Source organism: Propithecus coquereli, unplaced genomic scaffold, assembly GCF_000956105.1.
Source record: "Propithecus coquereli isolate 6110/MARCELLA unplaced genomic scaffold, Pcoq_1.0 Scaffold239, whole genome shotgun sequence".
Lineage (NCBI taxonomy): Eukaryota > Metazoa > Chordata > Mammalia > Primates > Indriidae > Propithecus > Propithecus coquereli.
Window position 1 is genome coordinate 2,833,452 of NW_012147941.1, and position 24,920 is coordinate 2,858,371.

The window sequence follows — 24,920 nt, forward strand, 5'->3', positions numbered from 1 at the left end:
GTACTCTGTACAGGTGTTTTGATAGGTACTTTGCATTATCTTATTTAATCCTAACAGCAACCCTGTGGGATGGATGTTATCCCCATTTTACAGATGAAGAAACAAAGGTGTATAACGGGTCCAGGGATACAGTCAGTACCCAGGACTCCTAACCCCAAAGTTCGTTCTTAATAACACTGGCTCTAGTTGCTCTGATGATGGAATCTACTCTAACACCTTAATTTTACAGATGAGGTTCAGGGAGGCAAAATGTCTTACCAAAGGAAGTGGGGGAAGTACCTTACCCAACTATTACACAAGGGAACTAGAATTTGAGCTTCCTTTCAGGGCACCATCTGGTCAAAGAGTTAGCAGAGAAACTTGGATTTAAGAAACATTTATTTATTTTTGTGACAGGGTCTCTGTTGCCCTGGCTAGAGTGCAGTGGCGCCACCGCGCCCAGCTAATTTTTTCTATTTTTGCTAGAGATGGGGTCAGCCTTCCAGAGCGCTAGGATTTACAGGAGTGAGCCTTATTTCTGGGAAAATAAGCTCAGAGCAATAATTCCCCCCAAGATCAATTAAGCAAATTAGTGGCACTGCCGGAACCACAAATTCAGGTCCAGAGGCTGCCAGCAGTTTCCTTTTTATTTTTATGCATGTTTTTATTTCAATAGATTCGGGGGTACAAGTGGAGTTTTGTTACATGGATATATTGCATAGTGGTGAAGTCTGGGCTTTTAGTGTACCCATCACCTGAATAGGGTACATTGTACCCAATAGATAATTTTTCATCCCTCACCCCACTCCCACCTCCAGCAGTTTTCTTAACCTAACCCCAGGTTCTCTATTCGCGAGCCCGTGGTAAGAATGAACCCTCTATTTTCCCGAACCCGGGGCCACTCACAGCGGTGCATTCTGGGATTCGCAGTATTCCCGCGAAGAGTCTAGACTCTGTGGGCCAATAGAATTCGAGCACAGGGGAATATACCCGCCTCCGCTGTCTGCTGGTTGCTCAGGGGACCCCTTGAGCTAGCCAATGAGAAGTGCACAGGTCCCGGTCGCCCGGGAAACCACATAACAACAAGATGGCGGCGCCGTGGGACGGCTCGCTGGGCCTGCGTGGTGAGTCTAATCCAACGCCTTTCTGTGCACGGAGTCACCGTCACACAGTCTGGGCCCCAAGCTCCGAGGGCTCTCGAGCTCCGTGGCTACTCCGGGAGCGGATTCGGGACCGCGTTTACCAGGACTACACGTGGAGGCGAGAGGAGGCAACACGGCTCCCAGGGCGGGGTGAGGTCGAGATAGACTTCGCGCCCTGAGAGTGTGCAGGAGCGATTAGGGATCGCTGGCGGCGGGCCTGTCCGTGCTGGCACCAGAGCGCTGGACCCTAGGAGTGAGGAATAGGCCAAGGAGGTGTGACGAAGTATGTTGTCAGTCAAGCACAGTACTGAGTTCGGTCCCCAAAACGTAGAGGCACAGGACACAGCTTTGCCCTCAGAGTCCCAGTCTACCTTTGGGAGGCATTAGCCTGAGAGGAAGACCCAGTCTTTTCCCTGGAAACCCCAAAGTGAAGGGGGTAGACATGACTGTCCTCAGGCCGCCCCCACTCCCCGCCAGTCTGAGGGAGGAAGAGACACAGCCCTGCCCTCAGGAATCCCCTGACTGATGGGAAGACACGGTTTTTGCCCTCTGGGGTCGCCTATAATCTAGGAGATTAACCTGGAAACAGTGTGTTGGATTGGACCAGAGTGAGACTGGAAGTAGGGAAGTCAGTTGGGGACCATTGTGACAGCCCCAAAGAAGGGTAGTGTGAGTCCCACGACGATGGCCCTCAGTGGGCATGGCAAAGAGGAGCTGTGTGTGAAAGACATTACAGAGTTTAACCTTGGGCTTTGGCAACTGATGGGATTAGAGGGAAGGAAGGAGAGAAAAATTTTGTGCTTGCATGATGGCGTCCCATTAAGAAGGCGAAATGGGAGGAACTGAGTTTGAGGGAAGATATTGGGTTTGCTTTGAGGACCAGTTGCTTTTTTCCCCCCGTGACAGCTTTGTTGAGATATAATTCACATATTACATACTTCACTCCTTTAAAGTATACATTTTAATCATTTTTAGTATATCTTAGTATATATTCCATTAATATGAAATGTCAAGAATGGGCAAAGCTATGGAGACAGAAAGTAGAATAGTGGTTGCCTAGGGCTGGCTGGGAAAGAGGGGTTGCAGCTGGAGGGTAAATCAGGGGTGACTGCTAAAGGGCACAGGGTTTTTTTAGGCTGATGAAAATGTAAAATTGAGATGGTTGCATGACTCTGTGAATATACTAAAAGCTTAAATTTTTACCTTACAAGGGTGAAGTATATCTCAATAAAGCTGTTTTATGAAAAAGGTTGTATGATATATAATCCATTTACATAATCTTCTTGAAGTAAGAAAATTATAGAGGTGGAAAACGGGGTAGCGGTTGCCAGGGGTTAAGGCTGGGGGAGGGGAGGAGGATGACTGTGACTTTAAAGAGGGAGAGTACAGGTAGGAGTGGGGAAACCATTTCAGGAGGGTGGTTCCAGGCAGGGGAGCCATGCGTGCGTGGGGCATTTGACTGGAAGTTCAAGCTCAAGTGTAGGAGGCAGCAGGATGGGTGATGAAGTCAGGAGACACAGGCAGGGACCAGGTGACCCATACTAAAGAATTTTGAATTTTTTCTATGGTTGGGAAGGAGCCACTGGGGAGCTGTATGCAGGGATTTTACATGTCTCCTTTGTGTTTTAAGAAGATCCTTCTGGCAATGCGTGGGGACTGATGAAGGGAGCCATGAGGGACTATCACCTTGGCCACATAAACCCCGAGGATGCCCAGAAAGAGCAGGGGCTGGGACAGGGTGGGGACAGAAGTGAGAGGCTGGGTGGTGGGGATCGGGAAAGTCTGGGCCTGGTCCTTGGAGGAGGCTCCTCCTGAGGAAGGAGCAGGGCATGAGTCCCAAACTCTAATGCAGGCATGGGAGGCTGCCTCCAGGAAGCATGAGTTCCCTTGCTGGGCAGCTTCAGAAGGAGGCTGGAGGCCAGTACCAGACATTTCCGAAGTGGAACTTCCTTGGATTTGTCCTAAAAAAACTTGGAGGTCCTAGGATTTCTAGATATTAGCCCCTTAATATACTTTATTTACTGAAAAGAGTAGTAGGCTTTCATTATGCCCCTAATGTGCATTCCTCTTTCCAGAAGAAAGAAAGAAGGAAGAAAAACCAGCATTTATGGGTGCCTTCTGTGTGCCAATAACAACAAAAACACACAATAGTCACAGCTCACATTTCCAAATGCTTCCTTTGAGGTTGGCACTGGGCTAGATGTTTTATGTTATCTGTTATCTCTGAATCCCTTCAATAACCCTGCCCCGCTCCAGGCTCGGTGGCTCACACCTGTAATCCTAGCACCCTAGGAGGCTGAAGTGGGAGGATCACTTGAGGTCAGGAATTCGAGACCACCCTGAGCAAGAGCAAGACCCCGTCTCTACTAAAAATAGAAACACTTAGCAGGGCCTGGTGGTGCATGCCTGTTGTCCCAGCTACACGGGAGGCTGAGGCAGGAGGATCACTTGAGCCCAGGAGTTTAAGGTTGCTGTGAGCTAGGCTGATGCCACGGCACTCTATGCCAGGTGACAGAGTGAGACTCTGTCTCCAAAACAAAACAAAAGACCCCTGCCCAGCCAGTGCTATTACTATCCCCTCCACATCACGTGGACTGTATCTTGATTGAATCTTGCCTTTGGGTTGCCCCTCTCTGGCTCTGAAGTGTTGGGAGTGGTGCCTGGTTTTTGGTAGGAAGGAAGGAGATGCCTGGGCTTTGTGTCAACTGACTGGCTGATAGATGGACAGCCTCCTGGGTAGTATTGTTCCCAGGCTCTAAGTCTAGGGAAGTCCCAGGCTTCTGACTCATCTCTGCATCCCATCCCCACCTCCACAGCCCTTTCACAAGCACCACCAGGCCAGAGGTCTCCAGGGCCAGAGCAGAGAGCTGTCTACCCAGAGGAGCAGGCAGATATGACCTCTGTCAGGGCAGCAGGAGGAGGTGAGGGGTACTGCTTCCTGGACAGTGCTCCTTGTTAGGAATGGTAGCCAGGAAAGAGGAAACTTCAGGCCACCCCCTGAGCCTAAAGCCCTGGGGCCTCTCTGTCCCCAAAGGCTGAGTTCCTTCTTTCCTCTCAGGGAGCTCCTGACAGCTAGAATCTAGAACTATGAGCTCACCTTTGGCCTCCCTTAGTAAGACCCGGAAAGTGCCCCTGCAGTCGGAGCCTGTGAATCCTGGGTAAGGAGCCAACCTCATGGGGTCTTTGTGTCCCTGCCCTGTCTCTTTGATCCTTCTGTGGCCAGAGGAGAATGACTCCTAGTGTCTTGGGGAATACAAAGAAAAGTTACACAGCCTGCCCTGACCACCTTCTTTCTCGTTATACCTTCTTCTGGGATGCCCTCCTTTGCCTCTGAGCATAAACTGGGTTGTGCCTTTTAATAAGATATGGCCCCTGGAGGAGCGGCTCAGTGTCCATCTGTTCATTCACTGTTCGTTTATTAATTCTGCAAACACTGGCTGGGCATGGTAGCTCACGCCTGTAATCTCAGCACTCTGGGAGGCTGAGTGTGGAGGATTGCTTGAAGCCAGGAGTATGAGACCAGCCTGAGCAAGAGCAAAACCCTATCTCTACAAAAAATACAAAAATTAGCTGGGGGTGATAGCATGCACCTGTAGTCCCAGCTACTTGGAAGGCCGAGGCAGGAGGATGGTTTGAGCCTGGGAGTTTGAGGTTGCGGTGAGTTACGATAATGCCACTGCATTCTAGCCGGGGTGGCAGAGCAAGACTGTCTTAAAAAAAAAAAGATATTCTGCAAACACTGATGGTCTATCTATCCTGTGCCAGGCCCTGTGCTGGGCTCTCTGTGAAGGGAATCTTTTACATCTGTTTAGCACTTTCATCTTTTCAAAGTATTTTTACCTCTCTTTCTTGCTCTTCCGAACACCACTTTGAACCATTCTAAGGCCAAGGAGATCCAGAGGGGTTAAGCAACAGGCCTGGGGTCCCACAGCCTTTGCAGAGCAGCACTGGGGCTGGGCTCAGGCCCTTCGCAAGTCTTATAGTCTCTCACCCAAGAGTCTGCCCTTTAGCTCTCTCCCCATCCTTCTCCGCTGGAAGGAGCCAGACCCCCTGAAGCCTGTTCCTTGGTTCACCTCAGGGTGGGGAAGGGATTCGGGGTGGAAGTCCTTGGGAGGCAGAGGCCCAGCCTCCATCTCTGTTAGCCTTGGCTGGGGCCTGGCACCCAGAACCTTTTCCCCGGTGATGTTCTGGGGGGTTCTAACTCATATTTCTTCATTCTGCTTCTTGCCTGGGTTCCCAGGAGGCGAGGGATACGAATCTACGGAGATGGTAAGTGTGGGCTCCGCCCTCGTGTCCTCTTCACCTCCCATCTGCCTGGACCTCCTTACGGTTGGGCCGATGGAGAGAAAACATGATGAAGGCCCTTGTCAGCTAGAGCAGCGGCCTGCCTCGGCGATACCTGCAGCTCCCGCACCCCGTCTTGCTAAGGACTGGGCTTCCCTACTGGCAGCTCTCAGATTAGGAGCCCCCACACCCTCAGCAGAGATGTCATCACTAACATTTGAACCCTTTGGCCCACTTTGGGACTGGCTGGTGGGTACCTGGAAACTATGTGAGGGCCAAGAAATTACCCAGCCCAGCGGTCCGAACTCCAGGTCCCCTTCCCCCAACAGCCTTCTCCAGCCCGCTGCAGCCTTTTCTCCCCAAGGCCTGTCCTCGCATCACTGCCCCAACTCCTGCAGGCTCAGGTCTTTGCATCCCAACCCCACTTCTGCCCCGCTGTGGCGCTCGCACTGGCTACTCAGGTCCCTCCTGGGTTGGGCTGGAAGAACTCCAAAAAGAGGCCCATTCTGGTTGGATCTTTGTTCCCCAGCCTCCTGAGTCCCCTCATACTCTTAGTGGGGACAGTGCGTAGGCTGCTTCACCCTGGCCAGGGCCCAGGACCTGAGTTTCCTCTGGGCCTTGGTCCCAGAGCAGTGACCTAGGCATCCCTGTCTGCAGAAGATGAGGTGGATATGCTGAATGATGCCCATGGCTCAGAAGAAAGGATCTCTGCCCCTTCCTGCTATGGTGGCATAGGCGCCCCTGTGAGTCGGCAAGGTGAGAGCAGAGGCCCAAAGAAGTCTGGGTCTTGGCAGCAGGAGGGGCCCCAGAGAAGGCGTGAGGCCCAGGGAGGCGTGGCACCTACTCTTGCCTGCTGAGTCTGAGGCAGCTGCTCCCACTCCTGGCTGACTGTGGCCATGAGCCTATACCCCCAAACCTCTCCAAGACCTGGCTTGGCATAAAGCCACACAGGCCCCACCCTTGGCTCAGGAGGTCTGGCCAAACCCCTGGCCAGGCTGTGGCTGGAGTCACCATCAAGTGTGATGTCAGTGGGTCCAGGATTCAGGTTAGAGAGGGATGAGGGTTTGAGGGTAGAGCTCAGCCCCTGGCCATCTGCTTACTTCTGCAGGGCTCTGGAAAGGCCAGAAGTCCCCCAGATAGTCCACTGAGCCTGGCCCACACCGTCTGCAATGGAGGTGCCTAACGTGGGACAAGGCTACTCAGGGCAACTTCCCAGAGGAGGGAGGATTTAGCGGGTCTGGGGAAAGGGGAAGACGTGGGCAAACAGGGATGAGCTGTGTGAGTGCTGGGCACGATCAGGGCCTGAGCCACGAGTCAGGAGAAGCTGGGGATGAGTTTAGAACTTCCTGCCAGCCGTGTCATCTTGAACAAGCAACTTCATGTCCCCTTGTTCCTGTTTCCTGCCCTGTGAAGTGGAAATGGGGAGATCAGCGTGTTGAGGTGGTTTGGATGAGATGCTACTTGGTGGAGGGCCCCTAGACAGTGCTTGTCACACAGGGGTGCTCAAGGTGGTGGCCACCGGTCAGGTCAGCTGTAGGAAAGGGCCCGGCCATCCTCAGCCACCCCCCTCCATTTTACTGAGGGGGAATCGAGGTGGAAAAAGAGATAGGAAGAGCTTGGCCCAGTATCCCACAACTGTTTAGTCATGAAGCCAGGATCTCCTACACCCCAGCTGGGGATGCTTTCAATAGTAACCACAACAGCCAGCTCCTCCCCTTAAGAGAGCTGTCCTCCCCCTAATTCTCCCTGTCATTCTCTCCTCTCCCCATGGCCAGCTGGTGTCTGTTCCCATCAAGGTCACAAGTGAAGACTTGCCTGTCCTATTTCACTTCTCTGACAGCAGCATCCGACACTGTCCACTGCTTCCTTCTTCTCACCACCTCCCCCCTCCCCCCCACCCCCCGGCTCTTGGCTGCCATTGCCCTCTGCTTGCAGGCCCTTTCCTCTTAGTGCTGGTCGTCAGGTCATTCCCTCCCTGCTTTTCAGTGAGAGGTTCCACCTGCCTGGATTCTCCCCTCCCTCTGCCCCGGGGAGCTCACCGCACTCTGGTGCACTCCAGCACAGACATTTGACGTATGAATGTGTGTATGTCGGTTGAGATGCTTCTGACTACAAGTCAAAGAAAACTCTTCCTCAACTAGCATGAACATCAAGGAAGATTTATTATCCTACATGCCAAGAAGTTCTAAGGAAGCCCCTCCAGGGTTGTTCATTCAACGACTCAAAGACAAGAGCTCAGGTTTCTCCATCTTTCTACTGAGCCAGCCTTGACATGGCAGCCACATGTGCTTGCTTGATGATGGCTCCTGCTTCACACATAGAAAGGACAATATCCAGGGGGAAAGGGGCTTGTTTCTTCCCGTGTCTCTCTCTTTTTTTCTTTTTCCAAACTTTTTATTTTGAAAAAGTTCCAACTTCCAAGTTGAAATAATAGTATAGTGAACACCCGTACATCCTCAATCTAGATTCCACAATCAATGCTGTTTTGCCACATTGCGTTCTTTCTCTCCGTATACACGGATATATGAACGTAAAGGTATCATTTGGATGAACCATTTAGAAATAAATAGCAGATATCATGACATTTAGCCTCTAACTCCTTCAATATGCGTCTCCTAAGAATAAGGAAATACATAATCACAGTGCTATTATCACACCTAAGAATATGAATAATTCCATAATAGCCTCTAACGTCTTTTACACTCACATCTCCCCAGCATCCCAAAATATCCCTTATAGAGATTTTTCTCCCCTCAATTAGGATCTAATTGACAGTCCTTAGATTAGACTAATGCCTGCCTTTTTAGAAAGTGACATGGGGCCAAGTGAGGTGGCTCACGCCTGTAATCCTATCACTCTGGGAGGCCAAGGCACGAGGATCGTTTGAGGTCAAGAGTTTGGGACCAGCCTGAGCTGGGATTAGCCAGGCATCGTGGTGCGCACCTGTAGTCCCAGCTACTCGGGAGTTTGAGGCAGGTGGATCGCTTGAGCCCAGGAGTTTGAGGTTGCTGTGACCTATGATGATACCCCTGCACTCTAGCCCGGGCAACAGAGCGAGACTGTGTCTCAAAAGAAAAAACAAAACAAAAATGACGTGGACTTTGTGAAAAGTCCTGGCCACTTGTCCAACACGGTACCCACGTTCTGGCCTTGTCTGGCAGTCTGCCTGCAGGGGAGTTTGCCTGGCTTCTCTGTCTGCTGGTTTGCCTGCAAACTGGAAGGTATATTTTGAGGTTTGATTAGATTGAGGGTGAAATTTTTGGCTGTAGTTCAGGGTGATGTGGCCCACATGTCATGCCACTTACTTGTACACCTTGGACAAATTACTTATTTGTCCTCTGTGCCTCAGTTTCCTGAAACAGTTCATTTACCTCTTAGGCATATTTCGAGGATTATGTGAGTTGATTTATGTAAGTGTTTAGAGCAGTCCCTGTTATGTGTCAGCTGCTGCCAGTGCTTTTATTTCTGCTCCTGGGGACCCCTCTTCCCCTCTCAGCGCCCCCATACCTCAGCTTCAGCCCAAGGCCTGGGGTCTGAAAACTTTGTCTGCTTGGCAGTGCCTGCATCCCATGACTCGGACCTGATGAGCGCCATGACGCGGAAGTTGCGGGATCTGGAGCGGCAGGTGAAGGCCCAGACTGATGAGATGCTGTCCAAGGTGGGGCCCCAGGCTAGAGAGGGCCGGCGTCTGGTCTGAGAGGTGGAGGGGCCCCAGGCTGGGAAGGACAGGGAGGCCACCAGTTGGACCAGGGCAGGTGGCTTCTAGGACTATCTCCTCCATTGAACTGCCCCATTCGAGGGCCAGGTCTGGCCTGGAACTGATCTGGGTCCCCATGACCCAAGCAGAGTGGCCTCCCTCAGCTGAGCAGGCCCAGTAGACCTTGGACTGGGCACAGCGGTGGACTTCTGAGTGGAGTGTGGCACCCTTAGACCTGGGGCAGATATTCTGGGTCTTCCCGTCTGGAAGGGGCTCTGGGCACCACCAGGCCTCATGCTCACCCGCATCTTCTGCTGCAGGATCGGAAGATATCAGCCCTGGAGAACTTGGTGCAGACCCTCCAGCAGCCCCAGGGTAAGAGGCCCTCTTGGAGGGCAGGTCCCCCCAAATTAAGGCACCTCCCCTGGGCCTGTGGCTCCTGGAAGCTTGGACAGTGACTTCTGGCATCAGGGCTCCAGGAGCATCAAGCAGATTCCTTGGTGGGGTCTGTATAGCTCAACCTAGAGGGGCAGGGATGGAGCAAGACTCTCTCTAAGAAAAGAAAAAGCAAAAAATCACTCCAGCACTCTGGGACAGTGCTGGAGTCATTCATTGTCTTCCTGTGTGGGGCTGAGTCCCCTGGGCACAGCATGCCATCTAAAGCGTGGAGGCCACGCAGCTCCGAGGGGAGCGGTGGCCTCCCGAGAGTCAGTCAAGGCACCCCCTGTGGGGGAGGGGCCAGAGAGATGGGAGGCAAGAGGCAGTTCTCAGGAGATCCCCAGAACAGCTTCTCCAGATGACCCTTAGGACAGAGTGCTGGTCAAAGCCAGAGGTGACCTGGCAGCCTCCGTGCTGGGGCAGCTGAAGCCTGTCCCTGTCTTCCCTGAAGTCGAGGCGACCCTGCAGCGGCAGGAGGAGCTGGAAACGATGTGTGTGCAGCTGCAGCGGCAGGTCGGGGAGATGGAGGTGAGAGGGGTGGGGCCCCAGGGACGAGGGCAGCCAGCAGTCCCCAGCTCTGGGCAGTCTGCCCCTCAGGAACCGGGTCCGAGCCCACATTTCTGGGCCCCTCCTTGCTACATCCCACCTCGGGGGCTGCACTGTGTTTCCTACCCTGGGCCAGCCCAGGATTTAAAGAGCCAGGGAGGTATCCAGGGCTAGAGACACTCTTCCTTTTGGTCCTGACTCAGACCCTGAACGTGTCCCTCCCCTGCTTACTGGGAGACCTCATGGCTGCTGTTGGGCTGAATTCCAAAGGGCTTACGTGACCCTGTGGGCTACCCCTGCCCACCTTGTCACCTCACCTGGAATCTCTCTCCCCTGTAGCCACAGGGCCCTTCCTCTGTTCTTTTCTATCTTAAAGGCTTGGCCTCTGCCATCCCCTCTTCTGAAGTGTTTTCTCCCACCTCCCCTAGGCGTGTTTTCACTCATCCTCGGTCATCTCCTCGGGGCCTTCCCTGACCACTGACCAGGCAGGTTCTCTGGCCTGTGCTTTCTTTTTTTTTTTTAAATTACTTTTGAGAGACAGGGTCTCACTCTGTCCCCCAGGCTGGAGTGCAGTGGCATGATCATAGCTTACTGCAGCCTGGAACTCCTGGGCTCAAGCAATCCTCCTGCCTCAGCCTCCCAAAGTGCTAAGATTACAGGCGTGAGCCACCACGCCCAGCCTTGTCCTATGCTTTCTTAGTGCTGTGTTTATCTTCCCCTGTGGAACTGTGAACTCCACAAGGGAGGGATCACTTTCCTCCTGTTTGTCACTGTACATCCAGGACCTAGCACTGAATTGATCCAGGCCATCCCCTGCTTCTGGCCATGACTTCTTATTCACCTGGTGACTCGGTTACCCCAGTCACCTCTTTTCTCCCACTCATTTAAACAGCAAGGCTCAAACTGGAGGGACACTAGACACAAGGAAGGGTCCTAGGCAGGCAGGTGTCCTCAGGGCTCCCCACCCCTCCACTGGCCCTGCCAGAAGTTCTTCCTGAGACCCAGCCTCTTCCCCGCTCCACGTGGTATTGGTTTCCAAAACCCCAACCTAATTTAAGACCGCAGAAGCAAACTCCCAAGCTTCAGCTGCAGCTGAGAGCCCTTCCCACCAGGCCTGTTCCCACCTGGGCTGCAGAACACGAAGCTGCCCCTGAGCAGCTGCTGTCGGGGGGTGAGAGAGGCACTCTGGAACCGCAGGACCGAGGGCATGCTGCTCACATGCGCACATCAGCCACACATTTATTGGGTCATTAATTTCACAATGTACACAGTATCTACCATGTGTCAGACCCTGCCAGGCACTGTGTTAGGGCGTGAACAAGACAGACTGCTGGGGGCTGACGGTCTGGAGGGCGGAGGGGGAGAGAGACCCAAATGAGTCCACAGATACACAGGTACAGAGAGTGGTATGAAATAATTAAATAGGTGACACAATAGAGATGAGTTGGGGGATGGGCCACGGTGGGGGTGACATTGGCCATGAGATCCGGAGGGTGAGGAGGGGACTGGGGCAGAGGATCCAGGCCAAAGAGAGGACAGGCGCCACCTCATGCTGCAGAGACTTGGCTGGTGGTGCATGGCTGTGGGGAGCAAGGAGAATGAAGAGAGAGGAGAGGCCCGTAGGGGCCACATCACGTGGGAGCCACCCGTGGTTCCGGGCAGGTTCTGTCCTGCAAGAATGGGAAACCTTGGAAGATTTCAGTTAGAGGAGCGGCCTGACAGGACTCTGCGGTGTGGAGAGTAGATGGTGGGGTGCAGAGTGGCTGGGGGGAGGCAGAAAGAAGCGGCCTTTTTTGTCCAGGAGGGAGACGGCAGTCGCTTGAGCTAAGAGGTAGCTGGAGATGGAGCTGTGTGGACGGGTACCAGGTGGCGTTGGAGGGGCACCCATGGGCCTTGCGGTTGTCAGGAGTGACGTGGCAGAGGGAGGAATGGGTCACAGAAGGTTCCCAGGTGAAGCGGGGGCTGTTTACTGAGGCAAGACCTGGAGGGGAAGAGGGTCAGGAGGTGGGGGCAGGAGTCACGACTGGGACAGTTCATTTTCAGATGTCTCTAGGCATCTGAGTGCAGATGGTGGGAAATGTGAGTCTGGACCTCAGGGATGAGATCTGCGTCCAATGCAAAGTTGAGTTCTTTCCATATGTATTCGGGAGTAGATGAGCACCGTTAGGGAGAGGGCAGGTGGCAATGGGCCCAGGACCGCCATGTGTTAGGGTGGGATAGAACTGGGGAACAGCCAAGAAAACTGTAAAGGAGCAGCCCCTGGAGTAGGAGGAAAACCAGCGGGAGTGGGAATAAATGACAGAAATGTGCCCAGTTTCAGTGAGGTGTAGAGATGGAAGATAGTAGAGTAGTTGAGAGAAAAGGAGATAAGGAAGCAGCCCCAGCAAACGGAGACAATTCAGAAGTTTTCCTGTGGCAGCGGGGATATGTGGCGAAGCCCCAGGGAGGCTAGCATGTGAGAGTCATGTCCTCAGTCCTGCAGGGCGGGATGTCCTTCCTCTCTGTCAGGCCAGACCCACACGGTTCCCCACGGCCAGAGTGGCTAACTTAATTAATTAATTAATTTATTTTGAGACAGAGTCTCACCCTTTCGCCCCGGCTAGAGTACAGGCGGCGTCATCATAGCTCACAGCAACCTCTAACTCCTGGGCTCAAGCGATCCTCCTGCCTCATTCTCCTGAGTAGCTGGGACTACAGGTGCTCGCCACCATGCCCGGCTAATTTTTGTATTTTCTGTAGAGACAGGGTCTTGTTCTTGCTCAGGCTGGTCTCAAACTCATGGCCTTAAGCGATCCTCCCCACTTGGCCTCCTAGAGTGCTGGGATTAGAAGCATGAGCCACCGTGCCTGGCCAATTTTTTTTTCTTTCTTTGAGATGGGGGTTTCACTCTGTTGCCCAGGCTGGAGTGCAATGGCTTGATCACAGCTCATTGCAACCTTGAACTCCTGGGCTCAAGTGATCCTCCTGCATCAGCCTCCTGAGAAGCTAGGACTACAGGCAAACCACCATGCCTGGCTAAATGTTTTTTGTAGAGACGGGGGTCTTGCTATATTGCCCAGGCTGTTCTCGAACTCCTGGGCTCAAGGGATCCTTCTTCCTTGGCCTCCCAAATCACTGAGATTACAGGCATTAGTCACTACACCTGGCTCTCAGAGTGGCTCACTTTACTGAGTCCTTACTTGTGCCAGGCACTGTGCTGAATACTTGGCATGAATCATCTCACTGAGTCCTCACGAGCTTATGTGGGCAGGTGCTGCCATCTCCATTTACAGAGGAGGAGCCTAAGGCTTTAGGAGGCAAAGTGGCTTTCCAAAGGTCACAGCCAGGAAGTGGGCAAGATGTCCCAGCTCATCCCCTTTGTCCAGTTGCCTCTGGGGCTCCAGTCACCTGAGGACTGAGGCTGAGGATTGGGCCGATGCTGCCTTTCCCTGGGACGGGCTGAGCCATCGCCCCCACGTCTCCCTCTTTTTCCCCACAGCGCTTCCTCAGTGACTATGGCCTGCAGTGGGTGGGCGAGCCCATGGACCAGGAGGACTCAGAGAGCAAGATAGTCTCAGAAGATGGCGAGAGGGACTGGATGACAGCCAAGAAGTTCTGGAAGCCAGGTAGAGTAGAGGGTCCACCCTGGGCCCCTCTTCAGGGAGAATTCTCCAACAACTTCCTGTCGGCTAGCAGCCCAGAGGCCCATGTCATTCAGCCCCAGCCTCCCAGCATGAGACGCCCCTGAGATAGCACACACCTTGCCTCCGACCCAGTGCAGGAAAGGCCTTGGCCTCCTTCACTGACCACCTAACCTGCTGCCTAGTTCCTTCCCTGGTCTCGCCTAGGACTCTCTCACTCTCTCTTGCTCAGCTGTGAAAGGTTCCAGAGGCCCAGAGATACAGGATGTAGAAAGACCTCATTTCCCTCAAGTTCCATAGTCTACAAAATGTCACCCTCTAGAAGCTGTTGCTTTTAAAAAGCAATCCCTCTGTTCTGGAAACCATTCCTTAATTCCCAGGGCTTGGCCCGCTCATTGGACTCCCTTTCCAGGTTCATTTATGACCATTGAAAGCCACCACTTCTTATTTATTTATTTATTTTTTGAGACAGAGTCTCACTCTTTTGCCTGGGCTGGAGTGAGTGCCGTAGTGTCATCCTAGCTCACAGCAACCTCAGACTCCTGGGCTCAAGCGATCCTCCTGCCTCAGCCTCCCGAGTAGCTGGGACTACAGGCATGCGCCACCATGCCCGGCTAATTTTTCTATATATTTTTAGTTGTCCGATTAATTTCTTTCTATTTTTAGTAGAGATGGGGTCTCGCTCTTGCTCAGGCTGGTTTCGAACTGCTGAGCTCAAGCAATCCGCCCGCCTCGGCCTCCCAGAGAGCTAGGATTACAGACGTGAGCCACTGCGCCCGGCCACCACTTCTTATTTTTAACTCAACTGCTAGTATCTAGAGGGATGCCCCCCCCAACCCCTTTCTTTGCTGGATTTGAATCTGTAGAACTGGCCATTCCTGAAATCTGTGTCTAAGTCTCTTCAAAGAATGGAGGTTGTTAACTAGAAGATACCTCCCCAGGCTCTGGGGTCAGCCAAACCTGGGTCCTCCTCTAGACTCCACCACCTATTCCAGTTGTGACTTGAGCAAGAGACTAACATTCTCTGAGCCTCAAGTTCTTCATCTGTAAAATGGGGGTATACTCTTCCCCTTGGAGTTACAGGGAGTAAACGAGTTAAGCTAGACTACCTAGCATTGGCCTTGCATGTCATTGGCCCGACAAGTAGGCGCTCTTATTGTGTCCAAAGAGTCTTAAGGCAATGGCAGTCTCACGGAAACACAAGCACAGCTCCCAAGGGGACCATTTGGAAGATGACAACCCTCTTTCATGTTTCCTGCTGGATAAAAACCCAGACTCCAAATGTGACGGTCCACCTCCTATTTAGGCCTGGGCTTGATCCATCAATCTCAGAGTGCAACCCCCTCCCTGCTTATTCTAAAAACATCACTTCCTGTTTTTGCAACATTTGCAGCTTTCAAAGCATTTTTATAAATGCCTTTGACATGGGCCAGGGGTTTCTCCATTTTATAGATGGGCAGACGAAGGCACTTCAGAAGTCGGTAGACTCTGAGTGTTGAGTGGAGGGGGTGAGACTGAAGGCTGAGAGCCTGTCTGGGAAGCAGTTGCAGTCTTCCAGGCAAAAGATGGGATGATGCCCAGCGTGACAATGACGCTGTGGAGGTGGCAGGAAGGGGCAGGGCAGAGAGATTCAGGAGGTGGGATCCATGGCCTTGCTGACTACACATGAGGGAGAGGGTGGGAGGAGTCAGGGCTGGCCCCAGGGAGCACGGCTGTGGGGAAGATGCTGAGTATCTGGGACACAGTGGAGCCGGGGAGCTGTGTGGCCCCTGGCGATGCCAGGACATGGGGTATGGCCCTGCTGCCCAGAACACTGCAGGCCTGGGCACACCAACGCAGGTGCGCTCTAACTGAACGAGGGTGGGGCATCGTGGCAATTCTCCAGGGACTCCTCGGCCTGGGGTGAGAGGTGGCTTTAAGGTGGCTGCAGACACTGTCAGAATGTCTGTCCTGGGTATAGGCCAGAAGCTTGCCAGCGTCACACCCTGGGCCCCTGGCATGGCAGCCTGGGCTTGGGCTTCACGGGGGCCTGCCACCTTGTTGCAGGGCAGCCTGGCGCCTGGCTGGTGGGGGGTTGCCTTCTCCCTGGGGGAGGGGGCAGACCAGATGGCTGGTTTCTGGCCCTGGCCCTGTGTATTACCACTCTTCCCACCCCTCAAAAAAGACAGCAGCCCTCACTCTGCCGTTTGTTTCTTATGCTCCGAGTAAGGCTGGCTCTGAGGCTGAGCATTTCACAGATAAAGCAACTTGGGAAAACTGCCTGCTACCGTGTCTTGGAGGCCCCTATGTGCATCCTCTTCCTGCTTTTGCATTTTGCTTTTTCAACATGGGAGGGGCCTTGGTTTGGCTCTTCCTGCCAGATGAACTGACAGGTTGTTTTTCAGTGGTAGCAGCTTTTCCTCCTGGGACTTCCCTCTCCCCAGGTGCCAGCCTGCCTCTGCCCCGGGGGGGCCCTTGGGGTCACAATCTGGCCTCTTGCTCTCTTGATGCTCAGGTTGATTTCTCTGGCTTTCCTTTCATTGGGTCCCACTCCCCACAGGCTGTGGGGCAGTGGCCAGTGGTCAGGTGAGCCAAAGAGGGGATGATTCAAAAGTTCTAGAGGCTGAGATGCTTCCTTAGGGAGGAGGGTCAGTTGGACCCATGAAGGAGGCCCAGCAGAGGGGAGGCTTTGCAAGGGCTTGTTCTCAGGCCGGATCGGTCATCCTGCCCGCCCTCTCTGCCAGTATATGGAGCATCACACAGGGTACCGTGCCAGGTGCTTCAGGGTATGCGGATACATGAAAGGGACAGTCCTGCTCTGGTCACACCACCATCAGCCAGGTGTTGAGCCTCAGGGCTCAGAGCTCCTGGTCAACTGTGAGCTCCTCACTCCCCACTACTTCCCTGTTTTCCTCTGAACCCCCCTTCCCTGTGTCTCCCTCCACATCTCCCGCCCCCCTGCCAGCCCTGCCTCCACCCCAGCGTCCATCCTCCCAAGGCCCAGCTCCTGCATCTGGGTTGGAGCCACACCGATGCCGAGGGCCTGGCCGGGCAGGCTCGGCTCCTTCCCACCCTCGCCTCCACCTCAAGCCTTTGATGGTGCTCTGTCCTCCCAGAGGTGCCTTGCCCCCTTTGCACTGCTCCTTCGAAGTGCAGTGCAGATCCCACCTCTGCCAACAAACCTGCCCTGAGTGCCCCTCGCAGTGCAGCCAGGGCCGCGTGGGAAGGGGCTGCGCTGTACAGCGAAGGGGCTAGAGGCTCAGGCCGAGGCGGGGGCCAGGCTCAGATGCGTCCTGTGTGGGCAGATTGCAGAACCTCCCTGAGCCTGGTTCCTCCTCTACAAAACGAGGAGAATGGTACCGACTGGCTCCCCAGGCTGCAGAGTGGATGGAATGGGACAGTGCATGTGGCTGACGTGTGGCAGTGAACAGCGACTGTTAGCCATTGTCACTTAGCTGTTGTCATGCCCTGGAGTGTCCAGCACAGTGCTTAGCACATAGGATTGGCCATGGTTCCCATGTGTGCCAGGCCTGGGTGACCAGAGCACGTCAGGACAATCGTCTGCACGGGACGGGGTGGGGCCGAGGGTCCAGTGCTCAATGGCAGGGCCCAGCAAGAGCTGCGGTGGAATCTAGTGCGCCTGGGCTCAAACCTGCCGGGCCCCGGGCTGGTTGAGTGCTCTGGCAGTGGCCAGACCCTCAGAGCCTCTCCTCCTCCGCATCTGCCCCTCGGAGGAGCGGAGTGAATGTAGCTAAAGTCCCTGCAGCAGGGCCTGGCTGACAGGTGTGTGATAACAGCGGTTCCGTTTCCTGTTGCAACAGTCTCTGCATGACAGGGAGGGGCTGAGTGTGTGGGCGCTGCAGGAGGAGGCCATCCCAGCAGGCCTGGGAGGGCTGCCACACCCCCACTGACCATAGCAGGCTCTGGCCGCTCTGGGCTCCACAGCCCTCCAGCGGCACTTACCACATGCCATCGTCACTGTGTGCTGCCCTGTCTCCCTCACTTGAGCTGAGTCTGAGGAGGACAAGACTCTGGGCATGGGCAGGGCCTAGCAGAGTGTGGGCGCTTAGACATCGCTGGATGCAAAGACCCAGCCAGGCTTCTAGAGCACCCACTGTGGGCCAGGCCCCCAGGGCTCGACGCTCCAGCCTGAGCTCCCGGGGCACCCAGTGTGGCTGAAGGCAAACAAGCAAGTAGAAAGTAACAGCTTGTGACAAGGGCCAAGCGAGTCGGTCCAAGGGTTCCAGGAACCCAGTCTCGAGGAGAGAGGCTCCTGGCAGGGCTTCTCCGAGGAGGTGGGGGTGAGTGAGAGCAGCGTGAGCCCAGTGACGAGTAAGAGGTGTCAGTGACAATGACAGCCACCATCTGCCAGGCACTTCCTTTGAGCCTCACAGCAGCCCCGTGAAGTGGGGACGGCCATTGTCCTCATCTTACAGAAGAGGAAGCCGAGGCCCAGAGAGGCCCACTTGCCCAAGGTCGCGGAGCTCGGACATGCCCTGCAGCGTGACACCTGAGTGTGAGGGGAGGGGCGTGTTGAGGGGAGGCCCCGTGCTGAGGGTCCTGGGAGTCGGGCTGAGGAGCTTGGACTGGACCTCCTGCCTCCCTACTCCTCTTTTTAATACACTTGTGGGCTTGAAAGCTGGATGAGGCCTTAGAGATGATGCCCCAGCGCTGCCCCCTCCCCGGAAGGGAGCCCAGTGAGCAGCTGCCCCAGAACCGGAACTGAGGGGCAGCCCGTGTGGTCCCTGCAGACTGAGGCCGGGTCCCTGGGGCCCCGCATGCTGTATGACTCAGGGCATGACACCTTACAAGGCCCAATTTCCTCATTTGCAAAATGGGAATGGCCATACTTGCCTCTAGGTGCTTGGCATGGAATCGTCATCTACAGACAGCTTCACCAGCTGGGTCTGGAGGGCAGGACAGGGTTCTTACTATCTACCCACTCCGCAGGAAGGAAAGCTGCGGCTCAAAGACAAAATGCCTCCCCACCCCAGTACTGCTGCTGGCTCAGGGCAGAGCTGGGACTTGCCCTCTGACCTTCCTCACCCTGTGTGGCCCCCACCACACCTCTCTCCTGCCGAGGGACCTCTGCCAGCCCTCACGGGGCAGGGGACTCACTGGTTTCACCAGGCCGTGCTGTGTGGTGACAACACTAGGCTCTTTCTGTCTTTCCTTTGCCCAGAGCTGTGGTTCCTTATTCCTGGGCCCCTGGTCTCTGCCCCATTGCATCTGGGGCCTGCCCAGCCCACCCGGCTGTTACTTCTCTAAGCCCAGCCCAGGTGGCTGAGAGCCACCAGGGCCGGGTTTCTTGGCAAGCTTCCCTCTTCCCTTTCATTGCTTCTCAACATCCTCCCCAGGCTTCTCCTGTCCCCATCCCCTATTGGCCACCCCATGTCCCTCAGCCTGAAAAGCCCTGGCCTCAGGAGGCAGCTTGGAGCAGGGCAGGAGCACTGGATTCGGAGTCCACATACTCCTGGCTGTGCTCTGTCTGGTCTGATCGGGCCACTCATCTGACCTTTCTAGACTCACTTTCCTATCTGTTAGAAGAGGGGGTGGGCAGGCATTGCAGGAGATGATCTTTTCTGCTGTTATTTTTAGGTTTACCAATTTGTTTTTACAGTAGTGAGTTGTTAAAAGGAAAATAATGTCTTGATATAGTTCGGTTCTATGAGCTTTTCCTAGGGATCTCAGGGACTCTGGGGGACAGGAGGGGGAGGTAGGGCGGTCCCTTTGACAGTAGGAGATGTAGGCAAGAGGGGAAGGCCAGCTGGGGCCTACTGTTTCGGCAGCTGCAAAGGCAACAAGAAACATAGCCACCCACATCTGTACCTTCCCAGTACACTGCACCGCTGTGGGAAAAGGAATTGGGTCCCCAGAGCCCTGACCCACATCCTGCCGCAGCCTGGCTGTCCTGGTGAAAAACAGCCTTCAGCAGGCCCCGGAAGTTACTGGCGTGTGGTAGGGTTACACCCTAGTGCATGACTGACCGGGGGGCCGGGTCCCCAGCCAGTGTCCCTCCTGCCCTCCACCCTGTCCACTCTGGTATCCGTCATGGCTGTCCCCACTACCCCATCTGCACCCCCCAAAGCTTATACACAGCTGTACGTACAACACATTTTTCAGAAGAGGAGGCCAAAGCTTTGTCAGCTTCTCAAAGGGGTCTGTGACCCAGAAATAGTCACACAACCTAAGGTCTGTCCCCTGTCCTGTCCAGCAGCTGTCCCCACATCTTTCCTAATAGCCATCTGTCCCTAACCCTGACCTCCCTCTCTCTCTGGATGGTGCAGATGGGTGGGAAAAACAGACTCAAACGTCAGCCCCGGCTCCAATCCCAGTCTCTCCTCTAACTTGCCAAGTGGCTTGGGGTGAGTCATTTTTCATCTCTGTGGGCCTGTTTGCTCATGTGTTAAATGGAAATAAATAACCCCGGCCTCATAGCCTCAGGCTTGGCCTAAGGACCATATGTGCAAGGTAGAGTTGGTAACAATAGCAACCATGCGCAACGTGCTTGTTCCCAGTGGCCCTCATGTGGTCATCTTAGAGCCCTCCAGTCATCCTGGAGGCAGATATTATTGCCACCCCATTCTAGAAGAGAGTGCTGCAGCACAGAGCATTAAATGACTTGTCTAAGGTCACATAGATAGAAGTTAGAAGTGGAGGAGCTGGGATTTGAACCCAGACAGCTTTTTTTTTTTTTTTGAGATGGTGTCTTACTCTGTTGCCCAGGCTGGAGTGCAATGGCACAATCATAGTTCACTGTAGCCCAGCTGATTGTTTTTTCTTTTTCTTTTTTTTTTTAGAGATGGGGTCTCACTATGTTGGCCAGGCTGATCTGGAACTCCTGGCCTCAAGCAATACTCCCTCCTCAGCCTCTCGAGTTGCTGGGATTATAGGCATGAGCCACTGTGCCTGGCTGAACCCAGGCAGCCTTGATCCAGATCTGGGAGCTCTGCCCTCTGCTTTTCAGCTGCCAACCCATTGCCCGACAGGCAGATCTGGGATCAAATCCTCTTCTGCCACTTACTGTTGTGCCTCCCTAGACAAGCCATTTAACTTCCTCAGTTTGCTCATCTGGAAAATGGAGATGACTATAACCTCCACAGCATAGGGTTGGTAAGAGCAGGGAATGTGACAATGGATATTAGACCCCTAGTACAAAGTCAGCGCCCAAAGGTAGCTGTTATTATCTAGTGTTAGCTGTCCTTCCTTTAACCCGGGTGGTCACTTGAAGAGACACCAAGGCCACTGCCTAGCTTGGGAGGGGCCACAGGAGCCAGGACTGCTAGGGCACACTGTAGCCATGAGAGGCTCATGGATGTCTGTCCTCTTTGCCAGGGGACTCACTGGTGCCCCCTGAGGTGGACTTTGACAGACTGCTGGCCAGCCTGAAGGACCTCAGTGAATTGGTGGTAGAGGGTGAAACCCAGGTGTTGCCGGTGCCCGGTGGGGCAAGGCTCCGTGCCCTTGAGCCCATCCCACTGAAGCTCTACCGGAATGGCATCATGATGTTCGACGGGCCCTTCCGGCCCTTCTATGATCCCTCCACTCAGGTAGGAGCCCGTGTGGGGGCGCCCCTGCCTGCCCACCATTAGTTGGGGATGATGGAGCCAGCTCGCCCCAGGCCCGGCCTGCCCTCCACGGGGCACTCAGGCCCTCACACGACTTGCGGAGCGCCCCCTACCCCGCCCCCGTCTGGGCTCGTGACTGTTTCCAGAGTGCGAGGCACGGGGTAAGCCCAGGGCGAGGGCCCGCCATCCAGACAGGTAGCAGGTGGGGCCACCCCACAGGTCCAGCTGGGCTTCACCCTCCCTCTCCCCCCTGCAGCGCTGCCTCCGAGACATACTGGATGGCTTCTTTCCCTCAGAGCTCCAGCGGCTGTACCCCGATGGGGTCCCCTTTAAGGTGATGATCTCCTCAAAGCACCCCTTCCCTGTGCAGGGATTTGGGAGTGGGGATCCACAGCCTCCTCAGGCGTCGCCCATTCTGAGCGGGGAGCCACTGCCCCACCTCAGGGGACCCCAGTCTAATGCCCTCCAGGAGGAGGGTGAACCTGAAGCCTGGCTGGGAAGGGAGTTGGGGGCCGCTGCGGCCACAGTTGTCACAGTGCAGTGGCAGGGGCCTCAGGCTGCACAGTAGGCAGTGCCCTCTGCTGGCACCCTGAAGGCACAGCCCCAGCTGTGCAGGGCCAGTGTCCTGCTCCTGAAGCTGTCTGGCTGGGGTAGAAGGCAGTGCCCTGGGCCAGCCACAAATGCAGAACAGGGAAAATGTTGGGACTCAAGGACACGGGGTGGAGCCACTCTGCAGGCAGGCGCTGCCACGGGAGCACATGAAGCAATGTGTTCCAGAAGCTGGGCGAGGCCACGTCAGGGAGGGAGCGTGTGCCACCAGGGCTCGGAAAATAACGTGAGTCATGATGGGGTGTTCGAGGCATCCATGCCAAGATGGGGCCCTCAGAGCTGTGCCTTGATGGAGCAAGTGGGGGGAACGTGTGCAGCGATTGGGGTCTGTGCTGCAGACTAGACAACAGCAGGGGCTTTGTCCTCTCCTGTCCCCTTCATACTTCCTCACAGTTGGCTCCTGAAGAGATCTCTGAGGAGGGTGTCAGTATTGTGGCTTCAGCTGGCATGGATCAGGGGTGCTTGCACAAGGAGTAAGGCCCGGGGAGGCAACAGCAGCATAAACTGTGGCTCTCCTGAGGCCTCAGTTTCCTCATCTGTAAAATGGGGATTGCATCAGACCATCCCTTGGGCCTGTTCTTGGGTCCTCTGGGTAAGCAGGACTGGGGTGTGGCCTACGGCTGAAGAGCTGGGCCTGCCACTGTCTCCCTTCTTGCCAGGTGAGTGACCTGCGCAATCAGGTCTACCTGGAGGATGGGCTGGACCCGTTCCCAGGCGAGGGCCGCGTGGTGGGCCGGCAGCGGATGCACAAGGCCTTGGACAGGGTGGAGGAGCACCCAGGTGAGCTTGCCCCAAGGCTGAGCCAGGCGGCTGGGGGGCTATGCAGAACAAGCACCAGGCAGCCTCCACCACCACGCATAGTTCTTCCTGGGCCAAGGTTCCCCATGCCCTCCCTGCAGGCTCCAGGATGACCGCCGAGAAATTTCTGAACAGGCTTCCCAAGTGTGTGATCCGGCAAGGCGAGGTGATTGACATCCGGGGCCCCATCCGGGACACCTTGCAGGTGAGGCCAGCTCTAACCCTCCTAGCCATCTTGAGGGGACTTTACCACCAGCCCTGGCCCAGCCTGCCAGAACAGTTTCTTATCTAGAGGCTCAGCCTTGGGGTCTCTGATGAAGACCTGGATGGAGAGATGAGTCCCCCAGAGCTGTTCTGCTGTCTCTGGAAACTAAGGAGCTGGTGAGGGCTCTGGGCTGGGCTCCACAGAACAGCCGGGTTGGCTATACGAGATGTAAAGTCAGAGTCCAGGCCAGGGATGAGCCTAAGTCCCAGGCCATCCCCTTGAGGTCTAGGCCAAAATCTTCAATTCAGTCCTGGGCCCCCCTTCCTGGTGTCCTGCAGGCCCTCACAACTCATCATCTTCTCTCCTCACTCCCCATCCTGCTCCCTGCCTAGGCGTCCACCTGTGGAAGGTGCCAAACCTTCATTTCTTAGGCCTCCTCTGCCTTCTTCACCCCCACATTGCTGCGTCCAGTCTGGTCTGTCCATCCCCAGAATGCCTCCCCCTTCTTGTAGCCCATCCCCCAGTCTAGGCTCTGGAGTGTCTCTCTCAGAGATGCCTCCCACCTCCACTCCTGCCCCTGCCAGCTGTCCTTCCCAGCCACTTCCCCACTGAAATCCCCCAGTGGTTCTTGGGATAAAGCCCAGTTCCTTGTCCTGGCACTCAGGCCCTGCGCTGCATTGCTGCGCCCTCCCCACTTCTCTAAGCTTTTCTTTGTTCCAGTCCAGCCTGGTCCCCAGCTTCAGCCATGTCGATCGCTGGCAGTTTCCTAAATATATCACCTCCTCTAGGAAGCTTTCCCTGACCTTGGGATCTTTGTCCATGCTGTCTGGAATATCCCTGCGCCCATTCCACTTCTAAGGACTCCTCTTTCTCACCCTTCAGTCACAGCTCAGTTGCCATTTTCCTAGAGGAGCCTCACCTGGCCGCAGGCTGGGGCAGGCATCCTGCCCGTCGTGGTCCCTGTGGGATCTGCCTCCCACTAGTCTGAGGGGGAGGCTGCTTGGGGAGAATGATGGGGCTGCCTCCCAGAGCCTCCTTCCTCTTCTACTGCCTCTCTTTGGGCCTCAGCTTACACAGAAACAACTCCCCCACGTGCCTCATTGTTATCATCCACCCCGATCAAGGATGAGCCCCCTCTAAGGGTCGTGGGGGGATGACTCAGGGGGGCCCAGGGCACTGTCCACTCTCTACTGATCCCTTCCAGAACTGCTGCCCATTGCCTGCCCGGGTCCAGGAGATCGTGGTGGAGACACCTACCCTGGCGGCTGAGCGGGAGAGGTGAGGGCAGGGCAGAGAGGTGAGGGCCTGGGGACTGGGGGGTTGGGCCATGGGAGCGCTGAGCGCCTCTGGGCTGTGCAGGAGCCAGGAGTCGCCCAACACACCGGCGCCCCCACTCTCCATGCTGCGCATCAAGTCTGAGAACGGGGAGCAGGCCTTCCTCCTGATGATGCTGCCCGAGGACACCATCGGGGACGTGCGCACCCTGCTAGCACGGTCCAGGTGGGCACAGAGTGGGGCTGGCCGGGGGCCACAGCGACGCTCTGGTCCCATGACTGGGCCTGATCTGCCCCGCCTGGTCCCCAGGGCCATGGATGTCACTGCCTTTGAGATCTTAAGCACGTTCCCGCCGAAGGTCTACCGCGATGACACGCTCACGCTGCAGGCTGCAGGCCTCGTGCCCAATGCTGCACTGTTGCTGCGGGCGCCCCGGGCCCCGCAGTCTGGCCCCAACTTTGGTCCTGGTTCTGGCCCCAGCCCGGAATAAAGTGCCCGCCCGGACACCCGCTGCTCCTGCTCCCAGAGGCTCTCTTGGCGGGGCCATCTCTCTGGGCTTGGGAGGAAGGTCCCAGCTGGGCTAGGGAGGGGGCGGTGCCGATCCGCCCCTCGGTAACTCGAGCCCCAGCTGGCAGGCCTGGCCTCTGGTTCTTTGTCCTCTAGGTTGCGTTCTCCCCAGAAGGGCTAGATGGATCCGGTGAAGGGGGCGGTGAAGGGGGCGTCCAGTGGCGGGAAAGAGCCGGCCGCAGCTGGGTTTACACTGAGGCAGCAAAGCCTCAT

General features: G+C 55.4%; 1 protein-coding gene across 1 annotated transcript; it reads left to right on the forward strand.

Annotated features, from left to right (window-relative positions):
• The first annotated feature begins 988 nt into the window (after positions 1-988).
• On the forward strand, positions 989-24,630 carry UBXN11 (UBX domain protein 11). The gene is made up of 14 exons (XM_012645910.1): positions 989-1,103; positions 4,180-4,279; positions 5,362-5,390; positions 8,963-9,063; positions 9,423-9,477; positions 9,992-10,068; positions 13,565-13,691; positions 21,021-21,235; positions 21,510-21,587; positions 22,522-22,642; positions 22,762-22,865; positions 24,070-24,143; positions 24,225-24,365; positions 24,450-24,630. Exons 2-14 carry the CDS (start codon positions 4,209-4,211, stop codon positions 24,628-24,630), a joined length of 1,374 nt encoding a protein of 457 aa, XP_012501364.1. The 5' UTR covers positions 989-1,103; positions 4,180-4,208.
• Positions 24,631-24,920: the final 290 nt, after the last annotated feature.